The sequence below is a fragment of the Plasmodium gonderi genome, assembly GCF_002157705.1.
Source record: "Plasmodium gonderi DNA, contig: Chr06, whole genome shotgun sequence".
NCBI lineage: Eukaryota > Apicomplexa > Aconoidasida > Haemosporida > Plasmodiidae > Plasmodium > Plasmodium gonderi.
In genome coordinates, this window is record NW_021628931.1 from 380,013 (window position 1) to 402,472 (window position 22,460).

Consider the following 22,460-nt stretch of genomic DNA (forward strand, 5'->3'; position numbering starts at 1 on the left):
TACCTAAAAAACATATGTAAAGGAGAATTTATTTTTTTTTCTATGCAAAAGTTTTCTTATGAATATACATTATGCCTTTTTAAATCTTGGCGTGTTTGTGAATTAGTGTTTATTTTACACTATATTCCTCGTACGTGTGCGTATGTGCATATTCGAAAATGTTGAATACATGTATATATACAAATATATACGTATAAACATGATGAATTGTGCACATTTATATATGGGTGTGTTTTAGATGTACAATATATGAACGTATTATTCAAGAATTCGTGTATTAACATATATTCATATATGCATACCTGTTTAACTTCTTCAAAACGAAGATTTATAAACTGCGCTGCCTTTGCAATAAGGATATTCACAATTTCAAGAGAAGTGCACCAAATGGTTGGTTGTTCCTTTTAACATGGAGTCCAGTTGTTGTGCATATAATAGAGATATATTTGATGGTCCATAATTTTTTGTATATTTATGAATATACGACTTTTTTTCTTTTCTTTTTTTTTATTTTTTTCTTATCCCTCCCCCCCCCCCTTCACACCCTATTGTTCAGTGCAAAAGGGAAAATAAACCAACACGTACATATGTATATTTGCACAAACATGTATGCATGCGCATGCGCACTATATATTTATATATATATGTATATATGGATACCGTGCTTAGTGGATTTACATGCGAAACATAAAATCGAAATGCTGTTTTTGTAAACCTTTAGCACAATCACTTGTTCTTCACTCATTTTGAAAATTTTTCTTTTTTGTTTTACTTCGTCATACATATTTATATTCTGTTGCATTATTTCATATATACAGATAGAAGCCTTTTTTTTCTTTTCTTTTTTTTTTTTTTCTCTCTCTCTCTCTCTTCTTTTTTCCTTTTTATTTTTTTTCATATTTCACACCCAAAACGTCAAAGGGTTAAGACCCAACGAAAAAGAAAGGAATTCGCATATATGGTATGTATAAATGAATGGAATGATTTTATTCCTCTCCTTTTTTTTTCTTTTTTTTTTTTTTTTTTTTGCTTATTCATTTAAATGTACATCAGTGTATATTAATACGTGTAGATATGTGGCTATGGGAGCAAACTTGTGAACATGCAGGGATACCTGCTCATACGTGTGAACAGGTGTGAGCATGTGAAAGCTTGTTAGAACACGTGAAAATACTTGAAAATACGTAAGAACACGTGAAAATACTTGAAAATACGTAAGAACACGTGAGAATACTTGAAAATACGTAAGAACACGTTAGAACACGTGAAAATACGTGAAAACATCTGAGAATACTCGAAAATAAGTACGAACACGTGTGTTTACATGATAATTCATGTTTGCGCGAGTGCACGCTGGCACACGTTAATAAATGTTAACAAAGGCAAACACCTGATAATACATGTTAATACATGTTTGACTCACGCCCATACACACATTCTCGTATTTGTTATTCTGCAATACATGCACACATTTGTTTATTACCATATGCCTGTAAAAATTTTCCCGTGTTTACTATTCACCAAAAAGCACACAATCTTCATTTGCATGCGCTTTGATAATGCTACACTTTTTCGCATTCATTTTTTTAGCTATAATCTTTTTGTTTATTTCAAACTTGCATTGTATAAATGAGTTAGTATGTGTGCTTAATGATATGCATATATTTCATTTCTCTTTATTCTTTCCTATTATCCATTTTTCTTTTCTTTTTTTGAACATGTAAAAAGCAAGATCATCTTTTTATATAATTTTTTTCTCCTTTTTTTTTTATTTCTTGCTTCCTAACCTCCCGCGCATTCCTTCACTATGTTTATATATATTAAAATAAAAAACGGACAACATTCCGATTAGAAACAATTCAAACAGAATGCAATAATATAAGATACGTAACTTAAAACAATAAATAAGCATTCATCTTGTTTGTTGATTTATTATTATTATTTTTTTAATGGTGTATTCTGCATGTAAGTTGTATGAAAGCGTATACATAACCATTTGTACGCATTCAGCGCGTGTAAACACGTGCCTGTATTCATTTATGTGTATAAGAATATACATGTAGCACACATGCTTATGTACTTGTACTATATTAATACACATCTTTTTGCCTCTGAATGTGATACCCTCCACAGTTAACTGAAACTGTCCTTACAATGCATAATAAAATATAATTAAATGAATATACCTGTAGACATGTACATGTATTTGCATGTTAGGTATTCATGTATTTACATTTATACTTTTTTTTTTTTTTAATTTTTGGAAAAAAATAAACCATATTTTAGACCTTATCTTTGTTTATTCTTTACGCATGTAGTTTATTTTGTTTGTAGTACCTGCTGCGATTTTTTTTTTTTTTTTCGCATGTTGTATGTTAACCCCTAATTTATGAACACCCCTTTCGACAACATATAATATGTATGAACATGTGTGTGTAAGTAAGTAAATGTAAGCATGTAGATACATATATGTATATGCCTATGTGTTTTTGCATACGCCTATGTGTTTATGCACACGTTTATGTGTTTATGCACACGTTTATGTGTTTATTCATACGTTTAAGTGTAGAGTTCCCGGAGAATCCTTCCACATCCCGCAAGCATTGTAGCCATCACCTCCCCGAGTCTTGCATTTCATTTTCACATTATAAGAACTTTTTACAAATGGGAATATGTAACTAGGATATTTTGTATGAAACGTAGAAGTGTGAAGATATGCAACGAATGTTTCGTGTGTTTTTACTACGTAAAGGAAGTGTATATGTGCACGTATTCGTATGCATGGCGTTCATTGAGCGTATTACACTATTACTCCATTGTAGTATATTATACTATTGCACTGATACGCTATTGCACCGCTACACCATTGCACCGCTACACCATTGCACCTCTACACCACTGCACCACTACACCACTGCACCACTACACCATCGCACCACTACACCATTATAGGCATGCACATAATTGGTTGAATCGAAATTGCTTAGTACATTTCTATTAAGAGAATAACGCCACTGTCGACCAACGTACCAACTAGCACATGCGTCAATTTTCCCAACGTTACAAAACTGTGTGATATGCCGTCAGCCATCAATGAAAATTTGTGTCTGAAAAAGAAATTTTATATTGTATTATAATAATGTAATATGCACGCAAGTAATAGTGCTTTAAAGCAGTTCTACATCTTGTTGTATAATATTTTGCAGCACTACATGTTTTGCAATATTTGCAATGCTTACTTTTTCATCATGGCCCCATTTTACATAAAATTTGTTACTATAACTGAAATAAAGTTACAAAATAATTAATTGTTTATTTAATCTTCCCTAAATTTTTAATAAAACATTTTTCACTCTGCTCCACACCCTATTCATATCTCAATTTACGTATTATATTTTTTTGTCACCCCTCAAATTCCTAATGGAGATATGCTGTCTACAACAAGCAAATTTCTATCAGTGCATCTTTTTTTTCAAGATAACTTAGAAAAGTAGTAGGGATGCAATCGTTATATTGTGTACACCTTTGTTAATATATTTATAAGAAATTGAGGTTTTTTCTTTCTTTTTTTCTTTTTTTTTTTTTTTCATTTTTTTGCTGTAAATAAATACCCCCTTTTAAAATAAAATAGAATAAAAGTTCATATGTTCTTTTTCTTTAATATATTTTTCCCATCATTTTATGTTAAGCTTCGCACCAAATAAACACAGAACACAATAGAAACTCATATTTAAAACATTTGCATTGTAAGAATAATATTCCTTGCAGCATTTCCCATAATCACCCCCGTTTAACAAATGATATTTTTCCATTTATAAAAAAATTGGAAGATAACGATGAAAATCGAATTAACAAAAAGGAATTAAACGAAAATTTGAGAAATTTAGTGTATAACATTTCCAAGCTTATACTTGAAAACACGAATAACAAAAAGAAGAACAGCGATATTAACGGAAAGAAGAGCAATTCTGCATCTGATGAACCCATTTTTGCAAATAAAATAATAGTCCAAAGAAATCATTACAGAGATATGGATCCACGAAGCACAATTTCAATGGATAATGCTGATAGTAATAATCATTTTTTCGTTTCTGATGAAAAAAAGGAAATTAATCAAAATTTTAATAGCTCAGGTTACTATTATAATAACAAAGGGGATGACAAATTTAAATTTTTACATAACCATAAATATAATGTATCACCCACTACATTTGGTGTGAATTTTCTAAACTGTAACAGTAGCAAAAATGTTAATTCGAAAATTGGGAAGAATAAATTCAATTTTTTTACCGGCACTAGGAGTTACAGCCATATTGTTAATGGAGAAAATACAAAAATTTGTAACAATTTTGAAACTTTATTAAATGTGGCAAACTATGGCGAGCAGCATAGAAAGAGAGAACCAGAGCCAGAGGTTTTTTTTCCTAATGAACATAGTATGCATAGATCAAATCATGATTCCCAAATAGCTACGCATCATCATATATGCCAAAATGGAAATTACGATGAAAAGGTGGAAAAGGGAGAAAAATTGGAAAATGGAGAAAAATTGGAAAAGGGAGAAAAATTGGAAAAGGGAGAAAAATTGGAAAAGGGAGAAAAATTGGAAAAGGGAGAAAAATTGGAAAAGGGAGAAAAATTGGAAAAGGGAGAAAAAATTGGAAGAATAGAAAAAGCTCAAAACTTCCAAAAAATGGAGAACAGTTACAAATCACATGACCCGAGTAATATCATGCCCCCCCATACAAAAGACTATAAATCGAATATTGAAAAAATAAAACAAAATAATATTAATAGTCAAATAATTAAGGACATCAAAAGAAGTAAGTCAAATTATAATTTTAAAAATATTGTCATCACAAATGTTTTCCTTGGGAATATTCCACCAAATATAACAGAAGAGAGAATAAAAAATGTGCTCGAAATATTTGGTTATATAATCCACATTGAGTATAAATGGTCTATCGATAAATGGTCGTATGCATTTGTTTATTTTGTTGATGAAAAGTGTGCAATAAATGCAGTCAACATCCTGAATCAAAAAAAATTTTTTGATAATTCACCAAACCATAAATTAATATGTTTCATTGTTTCAAAACAAATTCCGAATCAAAATACGTTGCACTACAGCAAGGCGAATTTTTCCCTGTTAAAAGATGGGCCTCCAGGTACACCAAATGTAAATGTTACGTTATAGTTCAATGTCTTAGTGTGTTATAAATCATTTCGTCCAATTTGGACTATTTTACGAGTGTTCATAATTTTTTTTTCCTTTTTTTTTCCTTTTTTGTATGAATTTTTTTTTTTTTTTTTTTTACTAATTTTCATAATTTCTTCCCTCACTTAAAGGCGCAAATCTGTTTTTATACGGAATTCCACTAAAATGGACAGAATTGAATTTAATTCAACTGGTAAACAAGTATGGGCATGTCGTAGGATTGAGAATTCCGTACATAAACAACGAAAATGATAAGAAACAGGGAAATAGAGGTTTCGGTTTTGTTTCTTACGACAACAAAAAGTCCGCCATTGAAGCTTTTGAAGAGTTATCAAAAATGTATATACATGGAAAATTGCTAAAAGTGCAATTAAAAAATGGAGAAGAGCATTTATTACCAGCAAAGTTAAAAAGCATATACAACGGGAACATTAGTCAGAACGTTAACGCAAACCCGAGTACTCACCAAAGCCTGAACATGCACCCCAATCCGAACATGCACCCCACTCCGAACATGCACCCCACTCCGAATGTACATCCCAATCCGAATGTACATCCCAATCCGAACATGCACCTCAGTCCGAACATGCACCTCAGTCCGAATGTACATCCCAACCCGAACGTGTACTCCAATCCGAACCTGCATCCCAATCTGAACATTAACCCTAACGTCGGTGCGAATAAAAACAAAGTAAAGGATCCGAATAACAGCAAAACGGCGCAAAGTCTAGTAAGCACGACTGATACGTTAAAAACGCTTAATTCGGTCAATTCTGTGGATATGGTAAAACAATCGAAAAATAAATTCCCAAGCAATAGTAACAACGAATGCAAAAATTTTATAGCAAATAAAAACATAGCTATTGATCATGTATGTAACAGCACGAATAATAACATACATCATATTTCTATATCGGATCAGAATTCCTCAGTAGTATTACTAGGGAATGATGCAAATAGTAATGATGCTCCACCACCATTAAACAAGGCACATGGGAAGTTCTTTAAAAATAACTCTGGAAACAGTTATAATAAATATCATGGAACAAATAAAAAAGTGAATAAATACATGCACAACTTTCAACATAACATTTTAGTGAACCCTATGTTACCCCCCTCCTATTCTTCGGAACCCATGAGCAGTTTATATAATACAAGCGAAGTAACTTCCTTTGATGTTGATGATAATGGTGAAAATAGTAACGTTTCTTTGGATTTGATGAAAAAATGTGATAATGTTAGAAGCTTTACGAGTGTCATGGATATTAGAGGTGACAATGCAATAGGATCCGATGACCAAATCATTAACGAAGATGTAAATAACCACAGGTATATAATAGATGATGGAAAAATCGAAAAAATAAAGAGGAAAAATGAAATGCCAACATATGACTACGCGAATGATAAATTTGATCACTTCCATAATTCACATGTTAATAAGATCAATACAACGATAGAGAGACAAGAACATTATTTATGGTCAAAGAGACGAATATTTCAAAACCAAGCAGAACAAAAGGAAAAAGGTATAAATAATAAACTGTATAATCATCCTAACAAAATAGATGGAAAGAAATTACAAACAAATATGAATACTGGTGGTTCGTACACGTCTAATCGATTTTTAGAGGATAGAAATGTAGAGGAAATGCAATTTTCTAGATTGAACCATTTAAAAAATAAAATTTATACACACCAAAGAAATTACATGTTCTGTAGTCCGAGTGCTGAAGAAAACACTAGTGTGAACATGTATAACCAGTTTTTTGCTAATGGCATAACGAAAGTGTGTACGGCCACACAGGAGCCAAACCAAATGCAAAAGTCACAAAAGTGTAATGAGGACGAGAATGGGCATTTCGACGCAAATGGTGGAAATGGAGGTGGTGGAAACTGGAACGGGAATAGCTTCGCCCCACTCGGAGATCCCTTTAAAAATACGAAAAATATAAAGCACCTTAGCATGGACAAAGGAAACATAACTTCCTTTTTAAATCATATCTGGTATGACAGTGCTTATAAGGATAAGGAGAAGGGACAAGGAGGAACCAATGATGTTCACAATGTCCACGATGTTCACAATGTTAACAATGTTCATAAAGATGGTTACATGGACACTTACGATATCTCTCATAAGGATTGGCATAATAAAACTCATTTGGGGAACACAAATGAATATAAGAATTATGTTGGTAATGCCACTGTCAATGAGGACACTATCGGTGTTGTTAATGACCACGAGAAAAACAAGCGAAACGATATCGAGTGCAGTAGAAAAGTGGAAGAGACTCATTTTGCAGAAAACGAGTTTGTAACTGAAATTAACAAAAATTTTAATCTGAACGTAAATGTAAATAGTTGGCAGCTTTGTGATAAAAAGTATGATGAAGTAAATGGTGCAAACCGAAGTGATGAAAACTTTTGTTTTAATTTTGAACACAATAATATACTTGAGACAAAGGTTGTCAGTAGTGGTACAAGCGGAAACAGTGGAAACATTGTGAATGAGGGAAAAAACTCTTCAAATTATTATAAAAACATGCAACTTTTTTTTACATTTTTAAACACATATGCAAATAAGAACTCACTAAACATAGATGACTATATTAGTAAGGAGAACATGGAATTGTACGAAATGTTAAACTCCAAATTTGACAACTATTCAGATAAGAATAATTTGGAATATTCGTTTATAGCATTTCTCTCCAAGAATAAGAAAAACGAGGAGGAGACACATCATGGAAACAAAAATGAAGAGCAACTCAAAAATGAGTTACCTGAAGACTTACACAACGAAGCAAGAAAAGAAACTTTTGAAGAATTAGGAGAAACACTACAGAAATATAATCCCATTTCATTCTTACAGGAAGACTATGACCATATGCTGCATTCAGAATCACCTGATTTCCATAACATCTGCCACTCTGGTTCAAGCTTTTATGGACAAATCGGTGCGTATAGCAACAATAGCAGCAGCAATGAATATAATAAAAATAGCAGTGATAGTAAAAATAATTATAGTGGAAATTATAACACGAACCAAAACGACAATCATAACAGCAATCATAACGACAATCATGATGACAATCATAACAGCAATCACAGTGGTAGTCATAACAAAAGGCAAAACTTAGACGAAAGTTTCTCGCAGCAAAATTATGACACATTAGACCGATATCTAAGTGATATATACGTTTTTAATGATTACATGAATGCAAATAACTGTAATAAATCCATATTCAATTTTGAATTCAGAAATAATGAGAACACGGGTATTAATAATGAGAAGAAATTGTACGGTGGTACCGATAATACTAACATGAGTAGGAGTAACAATGACAGCAGCAGCAGTAGCACCAGTTGTAGCAGTAAAGTTGTTTCTATGTCGCAGGAAATTATAAGCAAACATACTCCTTCATATTACAGTGAGAACAACATAAATACGAATAATAGTGGAAATATCAGTAATGTCAGAAAAAATACTTAGTAGTGGGTATTACCATCAACATGACCCAGAGGAAGGGGAATTTGGAGGGGTTATCTGATGTTGTTACTTTTAAAAAAAAAAAAAAAAAAAAAAGCATGCACAAATGCATGTATGTGTGCGCATACGTACAAAAACCATGTAAATGCAAAAATCCAAAGAACAAGAATAAGCACATTCTTCCTCCATTTTATGTAAATAATTATCACCCGTGTCTAAATGAAGATAAAGTATTTTCAAATTAGCGCAATAAGCACAGTTATAAATTTTGCTTGAATGCATAAATTGTGTATACATCTTTGCGTGACTCAACATACTGTTGTTATCATTAAATTTTACGGATGTAAAATTATATGATTAAAGACAGAGCCTAATTTATTATTTTATTTTACGTATTACTTTGTGTATTATTCTATTTATTATTTTATTTTATTATCTTGCTTTATTATCTAACTTTATTATCTTACTTTATTGCCTTACTTTATTACCCTACTTTATTATTTTACTTTATCAATTTATTTATCAATTTATTTATTTTTTATTTTATCATACCTGAACACATATTATATGTGTACGTACTCATATTAACATTTTAGCCGATATGAGAAAAATAAAACCCCGTACAATATATTTTTTTTTTAACTCTCAGTGTACATAAATGAGAAAACACACACACATACACACGCCGTTTCATTGCTATGTATGCATGTGTTAACTTTTTAAGTTATCCTATTTGTATAGAGAATGGTATACATATATATAACACATTATGCACGTGTGAATATGTATGCATGCCCCTTTTATTTATATAGCGAATTAAAGTTTTCACATATTCGTGAGCATCAACATACATTATATACACATGTTTAACCTTATCATATTAGTTCACATTTAAGTACCTCGTTTGCATACTTTTTTGCTTATTCGAATATATATTAATAACCTCTTTGTTTATTTTACATGTTGCATATTTCGTCACTCCCTTTTGACCATTGCATCGTGCGTAACGTAAACGAAGAACATATATGTATGAATATGCATGTGTGTGTGGATGTTTGCGTGGATGTGTGTATGGATGTGTCTATGCATATGCTTATGTGTGTATAGGGGCATCAGTTATATGCATTCTCTTGTGCCTGTGTGTTCATATGCACACAAAAGCGAGCGTGTAACATATGTTACATGCACAATTCATGTGATTTCAGTAGAAATTTATTAATACAAAAGCATGTACATGTAGATATTCATTATTGATGTGTAACATATTTGTGTTTATTTTTCAGTATTATTTAAAAGCGAAAATATTTTTTGCTTATATCATAATTTTATGTTACATAAAAGGAACAATAATATTATCACGCCTATCTAGTTGTGCGTACATGAGTTCTGTTTCAACTACATGCAAAAAATAGAAAAAAAATATACATATTTACACATATATAAATTTTAACTAACGACTATGTAATAAAATATACACCTAACATGTTTTACATTATTGTTAATTTTTAAATATTTGTGAAGCATTTTTAAATTTTACACCTAATTTCCCCACATATACACCACCCTCCTATTGCTATTCCTATTCCTTTTTTTTTTTTTTTTTTTTTTTTTTTTTTTTCTTTCTCCATTCAATTCTGTTGCTTTTTGGATGGAAAAACATATTCCGTTTTGGAGTATGATCCATTTTTGCTAATAACCATTTATTATATATGTGTATACATATACATTTACCTATTTAAACATTTTGAAGAGAAAGACTAACTTTTTTTAATGTTTTAAAAATTTTTATACAAGATCAGCTGTGAATGCGCAAATTTTATAAGTGTTCATTTTTTAAGTGGAAAAAATTTGAAAATAAAAAGAAAAAATGGATGACTCATATTAGCGAAGGGGAATACCAAAGTGGCTGTTTAAAGAGGAAATCGTAAAATAAAGACAAGTCTATATCTCTATGCTTCCGCTCTCTGATTGTTGTTGCAATTTGTTCCACTTGGGGGAAATGGTCACCTCTATGATATCTCTCGAATATACAGATTTGTTTGAATTAGTGTGAACAACTCGAGCAACAAAATGAAAGTCCTTATTATTATTCACATAGTCAAGGAAACTATTGGTACCAGCCCCGTCTTCAAAACCGAAGTAATAAGACTTGGTGCCTAAGTATGCTTTTCCATTAATCCCTAGATTCTCCTTTAGAATGCTTAAAATGTTATAATAATTTTCTTTTCTATATAATATCTCATTTCCTAATATAAAATCAAATGGGTTTAATTTTTTCTTCTGTATTTGTTTATTTAACTTGTTCCATGATTTATTGATAACTGCACATTTGAAATTTGGGGCACGAATTTTCATGTAACTTTTTTTCTTCAGTTTTTTTTTTTTCATCTTGATATTTAAATTTTTTCTTATATTAGGAAGCAAAACGTCGTTAATTACTTCTTTGTTTAATTCCTGAAAGATGACATTTCCTTCATCTAAGAGGGCTTTTATGCCTACCAAGCCATGTCCGCACCCTTGAAAAAAATCCCACGTGATATGAAAAAGAATGAGCAGAGTTGAAAGAGTAAACAGAATGAAACAAAGTGAAACATAATAGACGAACGAAAATAGTAGAAGCATGTGGGAAGAGAAACAAATGAAATTTAATGAAACATTTCGCTATTCGGAAAAAAAAAAAAAAACAACAAGAGCAATATTGTGAAAGTGGAAAAGGGTTTCTTGGCCATTGACATTCCCACTTGTTCTTACCTAACTCCAAGACGTTTTTATTCCGAAAATCAACTTCTCTATGTAAGAATTTCAACATTTCCCACGTACACTCCCATATGGTGTATCCTCCCTCATAAACATTTTCTTTAACCACCTTTTTTTTCTTCTTTATACTAACACAACGATTTTTAAGAATTAGAGAACTGTGAATTTCATCATTTTCTTTTGACTTCTCGAATTCTTTCTGTTCATTTAAGTAGTAAATTTCGTACATTTTCAATCGTATAGACGAAAAGAAATATATATATATTTACTGGGGGGTATATATATTATTTTTCTACCCTTTTATGTATATTACATAGATATATATATATATATATAAATACATATATTTGGTTATATAACTTTCAATATTAGTTCTTATTGTTTTTAAAAAATGGCAAAAAAAAGGCTAAAACTTTTAAACAAAAAAAAAAAAAAAAAAAAATGACGCATAATGGAAAAATAATGGTATAAATAGAGAATTGAAAAATAACGAAAGTAAAAAAAAAAAAAAAAAAAAAAAAGGAAAAAAGGAGGAGGAAATAATGGCAAAAAAAAATTTCGTTTTAAAAAAACATGGGCATTAGCACATTATATGCTTCATTATATATATGTACATATGTAATATGTTCTAATGTTCCAGGTGCAATGCTTAGATATGCCTGTTGTTCTAACGTATGAAAATAATAAATCGTCGAAATTTTGTGCGATAAAAAAGTTCCTTTCACAACATCATGTTTGAAATGTTCAAGCGCGTTGGTTCTCTTTGACTTTTCATTATTCCGTTTCCCTGATAAAATAAAAAAAAAAAAAAAAAAAAAAAAAAAAAATCATAATGAAATAAAAACATGTGCCTGTGTAAAAAGGAAATAATTAATATATCTGACATTGATTTCACACACAATGTGTAACCAAGTAATATGTGCGTATATATTCATTTCTATACATGCATGTGATATATAATTCTGTAAAACATGCGCTTATCAGGAACTCCCATTTGCATGCAACATTTCTTAAAATTCTCTCATCCAAAAGAGCAACCAATCCAGCATTCTATTTGGGTAAATAAAGAGGAATTTCCCCTCCATCACCCCCAGTTTTTTCGTAGTTCTGGATATAAACTTTTTACTTTTTAATTAATAAAAATTTTTTTTTCACACATATGCTAAAATTTCCTTACCTTCAAATTGTCAATTATGAGCCACTGATTATCATCACTATCTGAACTATAATCAGGAGCATTTTTAAATAAGTTTGTTTTATTTTTGTTCTGTTCCCTTTTGTATTTTTCTGTTGTTATATTTTCTTCTCTAAAACGAACAAACTTTTTTGCAGGGTTTTTCTCGTATGTATCAAATGGATCATCAGGAGATACATATTTTTTTTTCTCAAATTTATTTAATTTTAAATTAAGATCTTCCTTTTCGTTCAAACATGATAATGGTGAATTCAAGCTGTTTAACGAATCTAACGATATGTTGAAGTAGTACAGTAAACTACTACATGTAGTTAGAAAGGAAAGAAGTAAAATTATAAAGACATTTTTTGACATTTGCAAAATTATATTCCACATGAAATATCTTTTACTAATTAAATTTGAAAAGTTAAAACAAAAAATGTATATGTTAATTAAGGTGGATTCCAAATTTAATGGTGCCTTTTCTATACACAATAGTAGTATGGGAAGGGCTAAAATTTTTATAGAAATATTCTGAACTATTATATTCAGTAAAAATAGGAAGGGACTAACATACGTGTTCTTGTTATAATACAAAAAAATAAAGCTAGCTATTTTAAAAAGAATGTTGAATAGTATGGTTATCATTGCGTAACTTTTATAGCACTTTTTGTTCGTGTATAGCTGGAAAATGGAGATTCCTATTAATTTGGAGGATCTGTAAAAAAAAAAGTGTGTAGGGGGGAGGGGATTGTAGTAATCGCAATTGTAACGGTGCACGCATACACGCACGCACGTATGAACGAATGCACGAATGCATGAATGCATGAACACAGTTGAAATCACACAAAATGAGAAACTCAAGGTGGTAGATAAACGAACTAACTTGAAATGTTAGCCAAAACGGCGTGAAGAGAATGTAGTTTAGTAACAACCAGCTTTTCATTTGGACAGGTGCAATTACATGTTTGCATGTTTTATAACTATGGAAAACATGCACATATAAACACAGGAAATATGTAGATAGACACATATAAATATACGCATTTTTTATTGCAATGCTTGTACTTACTGTGACACTAAAGGGATGTAATTAATCAAGGAATGAGGCCATCTGTAATTCTGGACACCGTATTGCAGCATGGAAAATTTAGTGTCAATAGATGAATTGAATAAGATTAAAAGAAAGAGTATTTTAAATAAATTTTCTTTAAAGAGTATTTTCCTCAAAATCCCAAGTTGTGGCAATAAGTCTATTGTATTTTTTACACGTATGCCTCCATTTTCACTCTTCTGTATTATGTTACGCTGTGCTTTGAAATTTGAATTTAATAAAAGCGTTTCTTCGCTACATAAGCACGAAATAATAAAAATGGCGCAACTTTTTAAAATTAAAATATAAATACTTATTTTTAAAATATACATATAATACAATATTAGGGAACAAAATATCTTTATACACATTACATAAGATATATAAAAAATTTTCTCAACGCGCATTTGCTTTCTACATCGTTCAACTACTATTCCTTCAAAAACGCATGACGATAATAGCATTTGACTAGAAATAAGAAAAACGATAGTTAAGTAAAAAAAATAATTTATCTTCTTGTGGAAAAGATATATAAATAATAACAACAAGGTTGTGCTAAATTCACTTATAACAATGTAATACTTTCTATTCAATGGCAAATGCGCAAAATTTTCAATATACGAATATTTACACAAACTTGTTTTTTTTAAATATCGTGACCCTGATAAAACCCCATCTTTCATATATTTTCTAAAAAATATCTTTAAAAAAAAATTTTTCCCCTTACACACGGTTCTGCTACACTGATAAAATAATTTCTGCAAGAAATTTCCAAATTCGTATAACTTTCTTGTCAAAAAACAGAGTGTATTATTTATGTTAAAATATACATTATCCGTTAAGAATGCAAAAAAAGGCTTTGAAAAATAAAGCAATATTAAAATGTTATATATATTCTTCCTCGTATCTTCATTTACTTCTGTTTTGTATCTTGTGCTTAGTATATAGTCATTGTAACGTAAAAATAAAATATATACAAATTCACTCATAAAAAAAAGAGGCGATATGTTCCCCATCAACTTTTTTATCTTTGAACTGTCACTTTCCCTCTTAAAAATGTCTTTGTTACTACTTACAGGTTTCCTCATTTTTTCTATTCATTTTCAGAAAATAAATTTATTTTTATTTTTGAGTCTATGTACATGTGCTCTTTTTTCCCAGCCTTTCTCTCACCTGTTCTTTTCTTTTGATTGAACTATAAGAAGTTCTTCCTTTCGCAGAAAAAAACTATGTTCATGTGTATGCGTAAGCAAGTGTATGTTCATATGCATATGGCATACGTTTATTTATACGTGTTCTTCAAGGTAGGAGAAAAATAATTTCCTAAGCATATACACATGTATATATATGTATAATAAGCACAATGATGTACTAAGCAAACAATGCTTCCTATTTTTTCTTCTTCTTTTAGTTCTGTGTAAAAATTAGCCTCAAAAATATATGGAGGAGGTCTCGAGTGGGTGAAAAGTATTGTATATGTAACGTAAAAATATTTTCTCTTGATTTTTGCTTCAATTTAAACCAAGTGAAGATAAAAACTGTTATATCTTCCAACGAATTAAGGATATATTCAAACTTTTGTATTCTTATTATTTAGGCTATTTTTTTTTTTTTTTTTTCTTCATGCTTCCTTTTTCTTTTTTTTTTGGAAATATTCCGAAATATGTATAAATAAATAGTGTGCTTGTTCTTTGTTTTTTCACTTCGTGGATCTTAATCTCGGGCATGCCTTGCGAAAATGAGGCAATACGGGATATCTCAACTTTTTGTTAAAAGTAAACAAATGTTATTGTAATTGAGGGGAAAAAAGCAAAATTCAGTTTTTTTTCTTGAATTTCTACCAACAGAAAATTTATTTTGTTTCGTTCCACTACTTTGCAAATGAAAAAGGTATATTTAGATATATATATATATATATATATATATATATAACTACATATGTTTACGTTCCACATGTGGAGCTTAAGCCGATTCCTGTTATCTATGATAACAACGCATGAGGACACATTTGAAGGACAAGCTTCTTCGTAATAACAAAATGGATAAATTAAAAACTTTAAATTTCAGAAATAATATTTATTTTGAAAGTGTACAGAAATAAAACTAAAAAGAAAATACCAAATTACACAAAAAGAAAAAATATAACACATAATTTTATAGAAAAAGAAATGAAAAAAAAAAAAAAAAAAAAAAAAAAAAACATCCCATTATTTTTATAATTTTCTTTCTCTTTTTTTTTTAAAGAATTCCTTGTTAATTAAAAATAACCTTGCTACGGCTAAAGAAAGAAAATTGAAAAAAAAAAAAAAAAAGTCGTCAAGGTGTGGTCAAAATTGAAACCCACTTTAATACATACAAAAGTAGCAAACATTTGAAAATTCAAGCTTACAAAAGTTATTACGACCATATTAAACTAATTTGTCAGTTTTTTTTTTTATCCAAATATCTATTCTTTTTTTATGAATGACAATAAGACTTATGTGTAATTATTCTTAGCTAAATCCAAAAGACACTCTCTTCTTAAAAAAGTGGGGGATATGGACTTTATTTATGCACAAATAGGTTTTTAAAATGAGTAAGCTTTTATGTATATCATCACCCTAATAAAACTAGCTTGTAAAAAAAATAGACATAATTTTCTCTTTTATAAAACCGCAGCTCCTATATTGTTCTAACAATATCTCGTAAATAAACAAAGTTCTTAAAACATGAAATAACACCATTACACATGAAAGAAAAAAAAAAAAAAAATCCAAGTGTTTCTTTTGGCACGTATTCTGTTCATTTGTGACTTTTCTCAATTTAGCACTATATAACTTTTTTTTCTTTAAGTTTTTTATCAAATGTTTGAAGCAAATCTACTTTTTAATACTCACATTTCATAAAAGTCTTTTTAATTTTGTTCCCTATGTATTTTTTTTTTTTCTTTTTTTAATTGCCATGGGGAAAAAAACATATTGTTGCACTTTTAAAAAAGTGCAACATCCATTTTCTAGTTTTAGTTCTACTCTAACAGTTAGTTCGTGATACAAAATAATATATACCAACACGTAATGCAATAACTTACTAGGTGCGTTGAAACATGTTATTTTATACTGAAATGTGCAAAGGTGGCACATATGAGAAGTTTATGTTTTACATGTAAACATATATACATATATATGAATATGTACAAGCAAAGTTTCAAATATATGTATACGCATTTCCATAAATATGTGTCCAATTTGAACATTGTCATACGTGTGCAAGCTACAGGTAGTTTTATTTTCTATTAACGATTGCATATATGCATATACGTAAAAAATTTAAAAAGGTAGACAATCCACAAGTGTATTTTTTTTCTCATTATTCTTGTTAATTCGTACTAATAATTATTAACATCTGGATCGTTCTTTGATATTTTTTTTTTTCTTCTTTATTTTTAAAAGCATGGCTATCTCCGCGACCCCTATATAATTCATTTTCATTCTTTTGTTAAAAGTATAATGAACATTCTTTTAGTTTTGTAACATTTTGTAAAAGAATGATTTTTTTTCAAATATGAGGAAACAAATTTTCACCCTTTTTAGACATTTTTTATATGCATAGTATCCTGTACATTTCTCAAATCTATGTCGTATGTGCCTTATTCGCGAAAAAGAAGGTTATGGAATTTTCTTGCTGCCAGAAAACAGAATTATTTTGCATTTCAGACATGCTTGGGTGAATTAATTAAATGGATATAATCACAGTTAGAGAATAAAAATGTATATATATATATATATATATAAGAATAAGAGAGAACAAACTTGTTACTCTTTATCAGTTTTTATAACAATGTACGCAAATTAAAATATTTTTAGTCATTCTTAATTAAGCTAAGATGCATAACCATGGGGAAAATGGAAAACAGCATAACAAGTTCCCAGATATTTAATGCTACTTTATTTTCATTACTATGAGTGACCTTGTAGTATAATCGGTGTAATACATTTAAGCGTAACTAGAATTTGGAAATGTATCTATCAAAAGGGACAAAAAATGGGGAAAATATTTTTGGAGTATCATAAAATACGTACAATTTTCAACATTTATTCTATGGTACTTAAAAATTAGCATTTTATTTTTTATATTTTAAATTTATATATTGTATCTCTATATATACATTACATTTTTATTGGAGCAAATTACCGTTTTATATTAACAAACATAAAAACAACTGTTATAAATTGGACAAAAAAATAACTAATCATTTTTTTTTTTTTTTTTCCTGCTTTTTCTTTTTACGTACACATGCATTTTCCTACCTACAAATATCACACTTATTGTATTTTTTTACTGATATGTGAAAGGATCTGTAAAAAGAAAACTTATAAAATTTTTGTATTTAACATCCCCCAAAGCAAATATTTTTTATGGTAATCCTTTGTAGATGCTAAAATTACGCCTCGAAAAACAAATTGGGTTGATCCCAAATAAGATGGAGAACTTTTTATTGTCACAATATATATTATACTTTTATGTAACATTACAAATGTGAAAAAATTGCTAAATAATTAATTTTCACATGCATGTATATGTACATATACATTTTTTTTTATGAACAGGTTTGCGTTTTAAAAGAGAAAAACTTTGACAGGTGTTACATGGAGATGTCGTTTTATTTACTTTTTTTTTTCTTTTTTTTTGGAACATAAAGCGTGGAGAAGGAACCGCAAATTGCTTTACATGTTGTGATACACCCATAAAATATTTTATTTGTTGATGTTACAACCAAGCTTAAATGCGAGTACAGTTATAAAATTGATAGTTGATTATTGAAAATTTTTATGTAATGTACTTTATATAAATGTTTTTTATGAAAAAAAAAAAAAATTGAGTAAAAGAAAAAATTATTTTTTATAGTTTATTTTTTTTTTTTACAAATTTTCACGATTTACTCCTTTTTCTCTAAATTTACATCAAACAAGATGCAATTAAAATAACAGTCGTTTGTTTGTTTCTTTCTTTTGTTCTTTGTTTTTTTTTATAGCACTTTTCTTTTTAATACAAACATTTTTTATAACCTATATAATATGATATTTTAATTTGATTGTAAATTTTTTTTAGAGTTTTTTTTTTTTTTTTTTATACTCACATTTTACATTTTTGCTTTAAGATTTATTATGTTGTACATGATGATTCAGGATGCTTCTAAAACTGCATTTTAAATAAAAACTTAGCATGTAAACATAGCCTTACCACAAAGTTAATAAATACGTTTACATGCATTTATTAAGCATTTGTGCATATATAAGCTCGTTGCAAATGGGAATCTCGTGTACTACGTATATTTAAACATATATGTATAAATACATCAGCGTGTATGATGTCTTCACTGTTTGTTCTTCCAAGTATAATTTTGATTACAACATTTTAAGTACTGAAAAAAATGTAACCCTCCACTTATTAAAATACTTTTAATATCATTATTTTGTTTTAAAGATGTGTTTTAAGTGTTACAGCATGCCAACCTACATTTTGCTACACCCAAAATCTGTTTTTTTTTTTTTTTTATTTTATTTTAAGAACTATATGTAACATATATTCACCTCTTTCACGCTGATTTAATCTGTTCATTTAAGTATCTTCTCTTTTTTATAAAATATATGAATCTGAGTGTAATATTCCCACAACATAGTGGGCACTTCTTTTTACATGTCACGTGTAAATTTTACAGGCTATTTTATTTTCCTTGTACTGATAAGCATTAACCCGTATTTACATTATTTAAAATATAGATAAAACAAGTTTAACACATTTTAAAATTCCATTTTTTATACTTCAATATATAGAAAAAAGTCGTAAAATAATTATATGAAGTTATTTCAAAGTGACTAAATTATCAGTCTATTTTTCATTTATAAGTGATTTTTAGTGGCAATATGTGATACGTTCACATATGTTGTGATGTGACTTTTTTTTTTTATGACGTATTTAATTTTTAGCCTTTTTCGTTTTATTGTTTTTCGTTAAAATGTGGTTAACAATTATTTTAACCCTACTTATCTTCATTGAATGTGTTGCAGTTGTATATATACCGTCCAAAGTAGAGAATAGATTGTCCAAAATGAAAAAAAATAAATTTTTAAACATGGAAAATTTTGAAAATATTGCAAGTGGTAAGTAAATAAATATGAGAATTATTTACATAACCATTTTAAATACTTAAGTAAAAGCTAATTTTTTTTTTTTTTTTTTACCATTTTTAAATAGGTGCAATACTGGCTTTAGCTTTTATACATATGTTACCTGAAGTTATTACCTTATTAAACAAAAATAATATTAGCCTTTATTACACCTTTTCTCTAATACTTATATCAGTAACATTTTTGAATATAACAGATATGTTGCATGACCATCATATGGAACATAGCTTTAATATTAATGATACATTAGAGTCTGAAAACCAAAACAACTCTGTTATGAGCGATAAAAAAAATGACACAAACTGTTTACCACTTGATATGAATGAAACACTACGCATAGAGATTAGTGCATTAGATGATAAAAAAAGCAAATGCAAAAACAATTTTTTTTTGGAAATATTTAAATCAAATTCCTTTTTTATTGTTCTAAGCCTCTTTATCCATTCCTTCATAGAAGGTAGTTTTTTAAAAAGGATTATTCTTTTCTATTTTGTATTAAGACTTTAACAGTGATAGAACATACTTATATGTTTTAATGTGAATTATGGATAACTTAAATATTTTTGATATTTTTTATTTAAATTTTTGTTTATATGTATGAAAATTCTATAAACATATACCCTTTCTTCGTATATTAATTTTTTTATATGAAAGGTTTACTTATGGGAAGCTTAAAAGACAAAAAGGCCATTGTAATTGTGGCCCTATCCATGTTAGCGCATAAATGGGCAGAATGCTTAATTGTGTACAAGAATATTGTCAACAAGATAGAAGTTAAATATAGAAAATGAATGCATTCCTTTTATTTCCTTTTTAATTACATTTTTACTTTCATTTAATATGTATTAAAGTTGTTTATATTTATGCATATGTATAAATATATACATGTGTATGCATTAAGCTGAAAGTTCTGTAGACCCTTATTTTACATATCTTTCTTTTTTTAGAACACCTTTTTGGCGAACATATACTCATGGTCCTTTATACTGTCCTTACCAATAGGAGTTTTTATTGCAACGTTTTCTTTTCCATCAAGTAAGAACTCAAAGAAATAACAATTTTTATAATTATAAAAAATTTATGGTTATACAAAAATATATATTTTTTTTAACACTTTAATTTTTAGACGAATTTGTGGAAATAATCTTTAGCTCAATTGCTTGTGGCTTTTTTTTATACCTATCCTTCAACGTAAGTAGTTTCTCTTAGAACATTTACATGTTAAATGAGAAAAAAAAAAAATATTGTAAACATCTGCACTGCATGTAATATTTCTTACAGATGACTAAAGAAATCAAGGTAACAAAACATAACAAATACTTCCTATCTTCTAGCTACTTCCTTGGAGTTTGTGGCATGTCAGCTTTGATGATAATATTTAATTCCTTTGAAGATGCTAACATTGTTTAAAAGGATGAATTTATTTTTGCATAGTCCCCAATTTATTATTTATTAGAAAATTTAGAGATTAATTCTGAAAAGATTAAACCTTTTATCAATTTTTAGCTTATAGATCATGTTTAACAACTATTAGCTAGAATATGTTAATTTATATTTGATTCCTACATTCTTATTTGCTTATTTACAAGGTCATGATTATATTTGCATCATTTTTTTTTTGTCACCGTATGAATTTTAATGCACACATTTTTTCACTAATTTTATAGCAATTTCATATATTTTAAATACACATACACAATAAAAAAGGTAAATATAAATACATGAATTATATAATATGCATACTTTTTCTTTTATTTTGATTGTTTTATTAAAAAAAAAAACATGTTTTCATATATTACGACAATGTGAATAACACAAGGTATCCAACATTATTATGGACTAAAAATAAAAAAAATTAGCAAAATTTAGATAATATTTTAATACAAATAAAAAATATAGCAATAAAGTTTTACGTTAGATAATCATCATACTATTGTAATCAGTTTTATAGTCTTTCGATTGTTCTATAAATTCTGTCGAACTAGGAGGGACAATTGAAACAAAAATTTCATGCCACTTCATATTCTGAAGTAATTATTATGAAATTTCAGATGTGAGAAGTATTAAAGGATAATGGTTAAACTTTATGTTTTACTTCATATAATCTTAGAATTTTTTCCTTTTTTCACATACAAGACATGTTTATTTTGTTTCTATACCCATATGTACACCTACATGAAGTTTTTCGAGCATTTCTTCCCCTTATATTTTTAGTATGGAAAAATTTCCAACTGTCTTTTTTATATGTTTCTCCCCCTTTTTTTATACATTGAATTATGTTGTAAAATGCAATAAAAACAGTTTTAGAAATAATTTATATTCTGCATGGTAATATCGAAACTTTTTTGGGGCAATGTTGAACACTATTTAAAGTGTAATTAAAAAAACCCAAGGAACATACTTAGGAGTTAAATATCATCACTAAACATTAAATATAGGATTATAAAAACATTCATGATTTTTATTTTCTTAGAATTCCAAGGGAAAAAAATTCATATTAATTAACATTTTCTCATTAGAACAAGTAACTCTTAGTATCTATGTTGAAAGTCTTATACATACGTTAT

At 28.6% G+C, this 22,460-nt stretch overlaps 4 protein-coding genes across 4 annotated transcripts; 2 read left to right on the forward strand and 2 right to left on the reverse strand.

Moving 5' to 3' along the window:
* Positions 1 to 4,030: 4,030 nt before the first annotated feature.
* Positions 4,031 to 8,705, forward strand: PGO_060660 (RNA-binding protein; the record flags this gene model as incomplete). The annotated part of the gene is made up of 2 exons (XM_028686710.1): positions 4,031 to 5,168; positions 5,350 to 8,705. 2 exons carry the CDS (start codon positions 4,031 to 4,033, stop codon positions 8,703 to 8,705), a joined length of 4,494 nt encoding a protein of 1,497 aa, XP_028542511.1.
* A 1,938-nt stretch (positions 8,706 to 10,643) lies between these two features.
* PGO_060670 (hypothetical protein, conserved) lies at positions 10,644 to 11,688 on the reverse strand (the record flags this gene model as incomplete). Its single annotated transcript, XM_028686711.1, has 2 exons — positions 10,644 to 11,218; positions 11,454 to 11,688. 2 exons carry the CDS (start codon positions 11,686 to 11,688, stop codon positions 10,644 to 10,646), a joined length of 810 nt encoding a protein of 269 aa, XP_028542512.1.
* A 492-nt stretch (positions 11,689 to 12,180) lies between these two features.
* On the reverse strand, positions 12,181 to 14,814 carry PGO_060680 (hypothetical protein, conserved; the record flags this gene model as incomplete). Its single annotated transcript, XM_028686712.1, has 3 exons — positions 12,181 to 12,246; positions 12,637 to 13,351; positions 13,706 to 14,814. 3 exons carry the CDS (start codon positions 14,812 to 14,814, stop codon positions 12,181 to 12,183), a joined length of 1,890 nt encoding a protein of 629 aa, XP_028542513.1.
* A 4,907-nt stretch (positions 14,815 to 19,721) lies between these two features.
* On the forward strand, positions 19,722 to 21,303 carry PGO_060690 (zinc transporter; the record flags this gene model as incomplete). Its single annotated transcript, XM_028686713.1, has 6 exons — positions 19,722 to 19,866; positions 19,961 to 20,350; positions 20,548 to 20,666; positions 20,841 to 20,928; positions 21,020 to 21,084; positions 21,175 to 21,303. 6 exons carry the CDS (start codon positions 19,722 to 19,724, stop codon positions 21,301 to 21,303), a joined length of 936 nt encoding a protein of 311 aa, XP_028542514.1.
* Between the last annotated feature and the right edge of the window lie 1,157 nt (positions 21,304 to 22,460).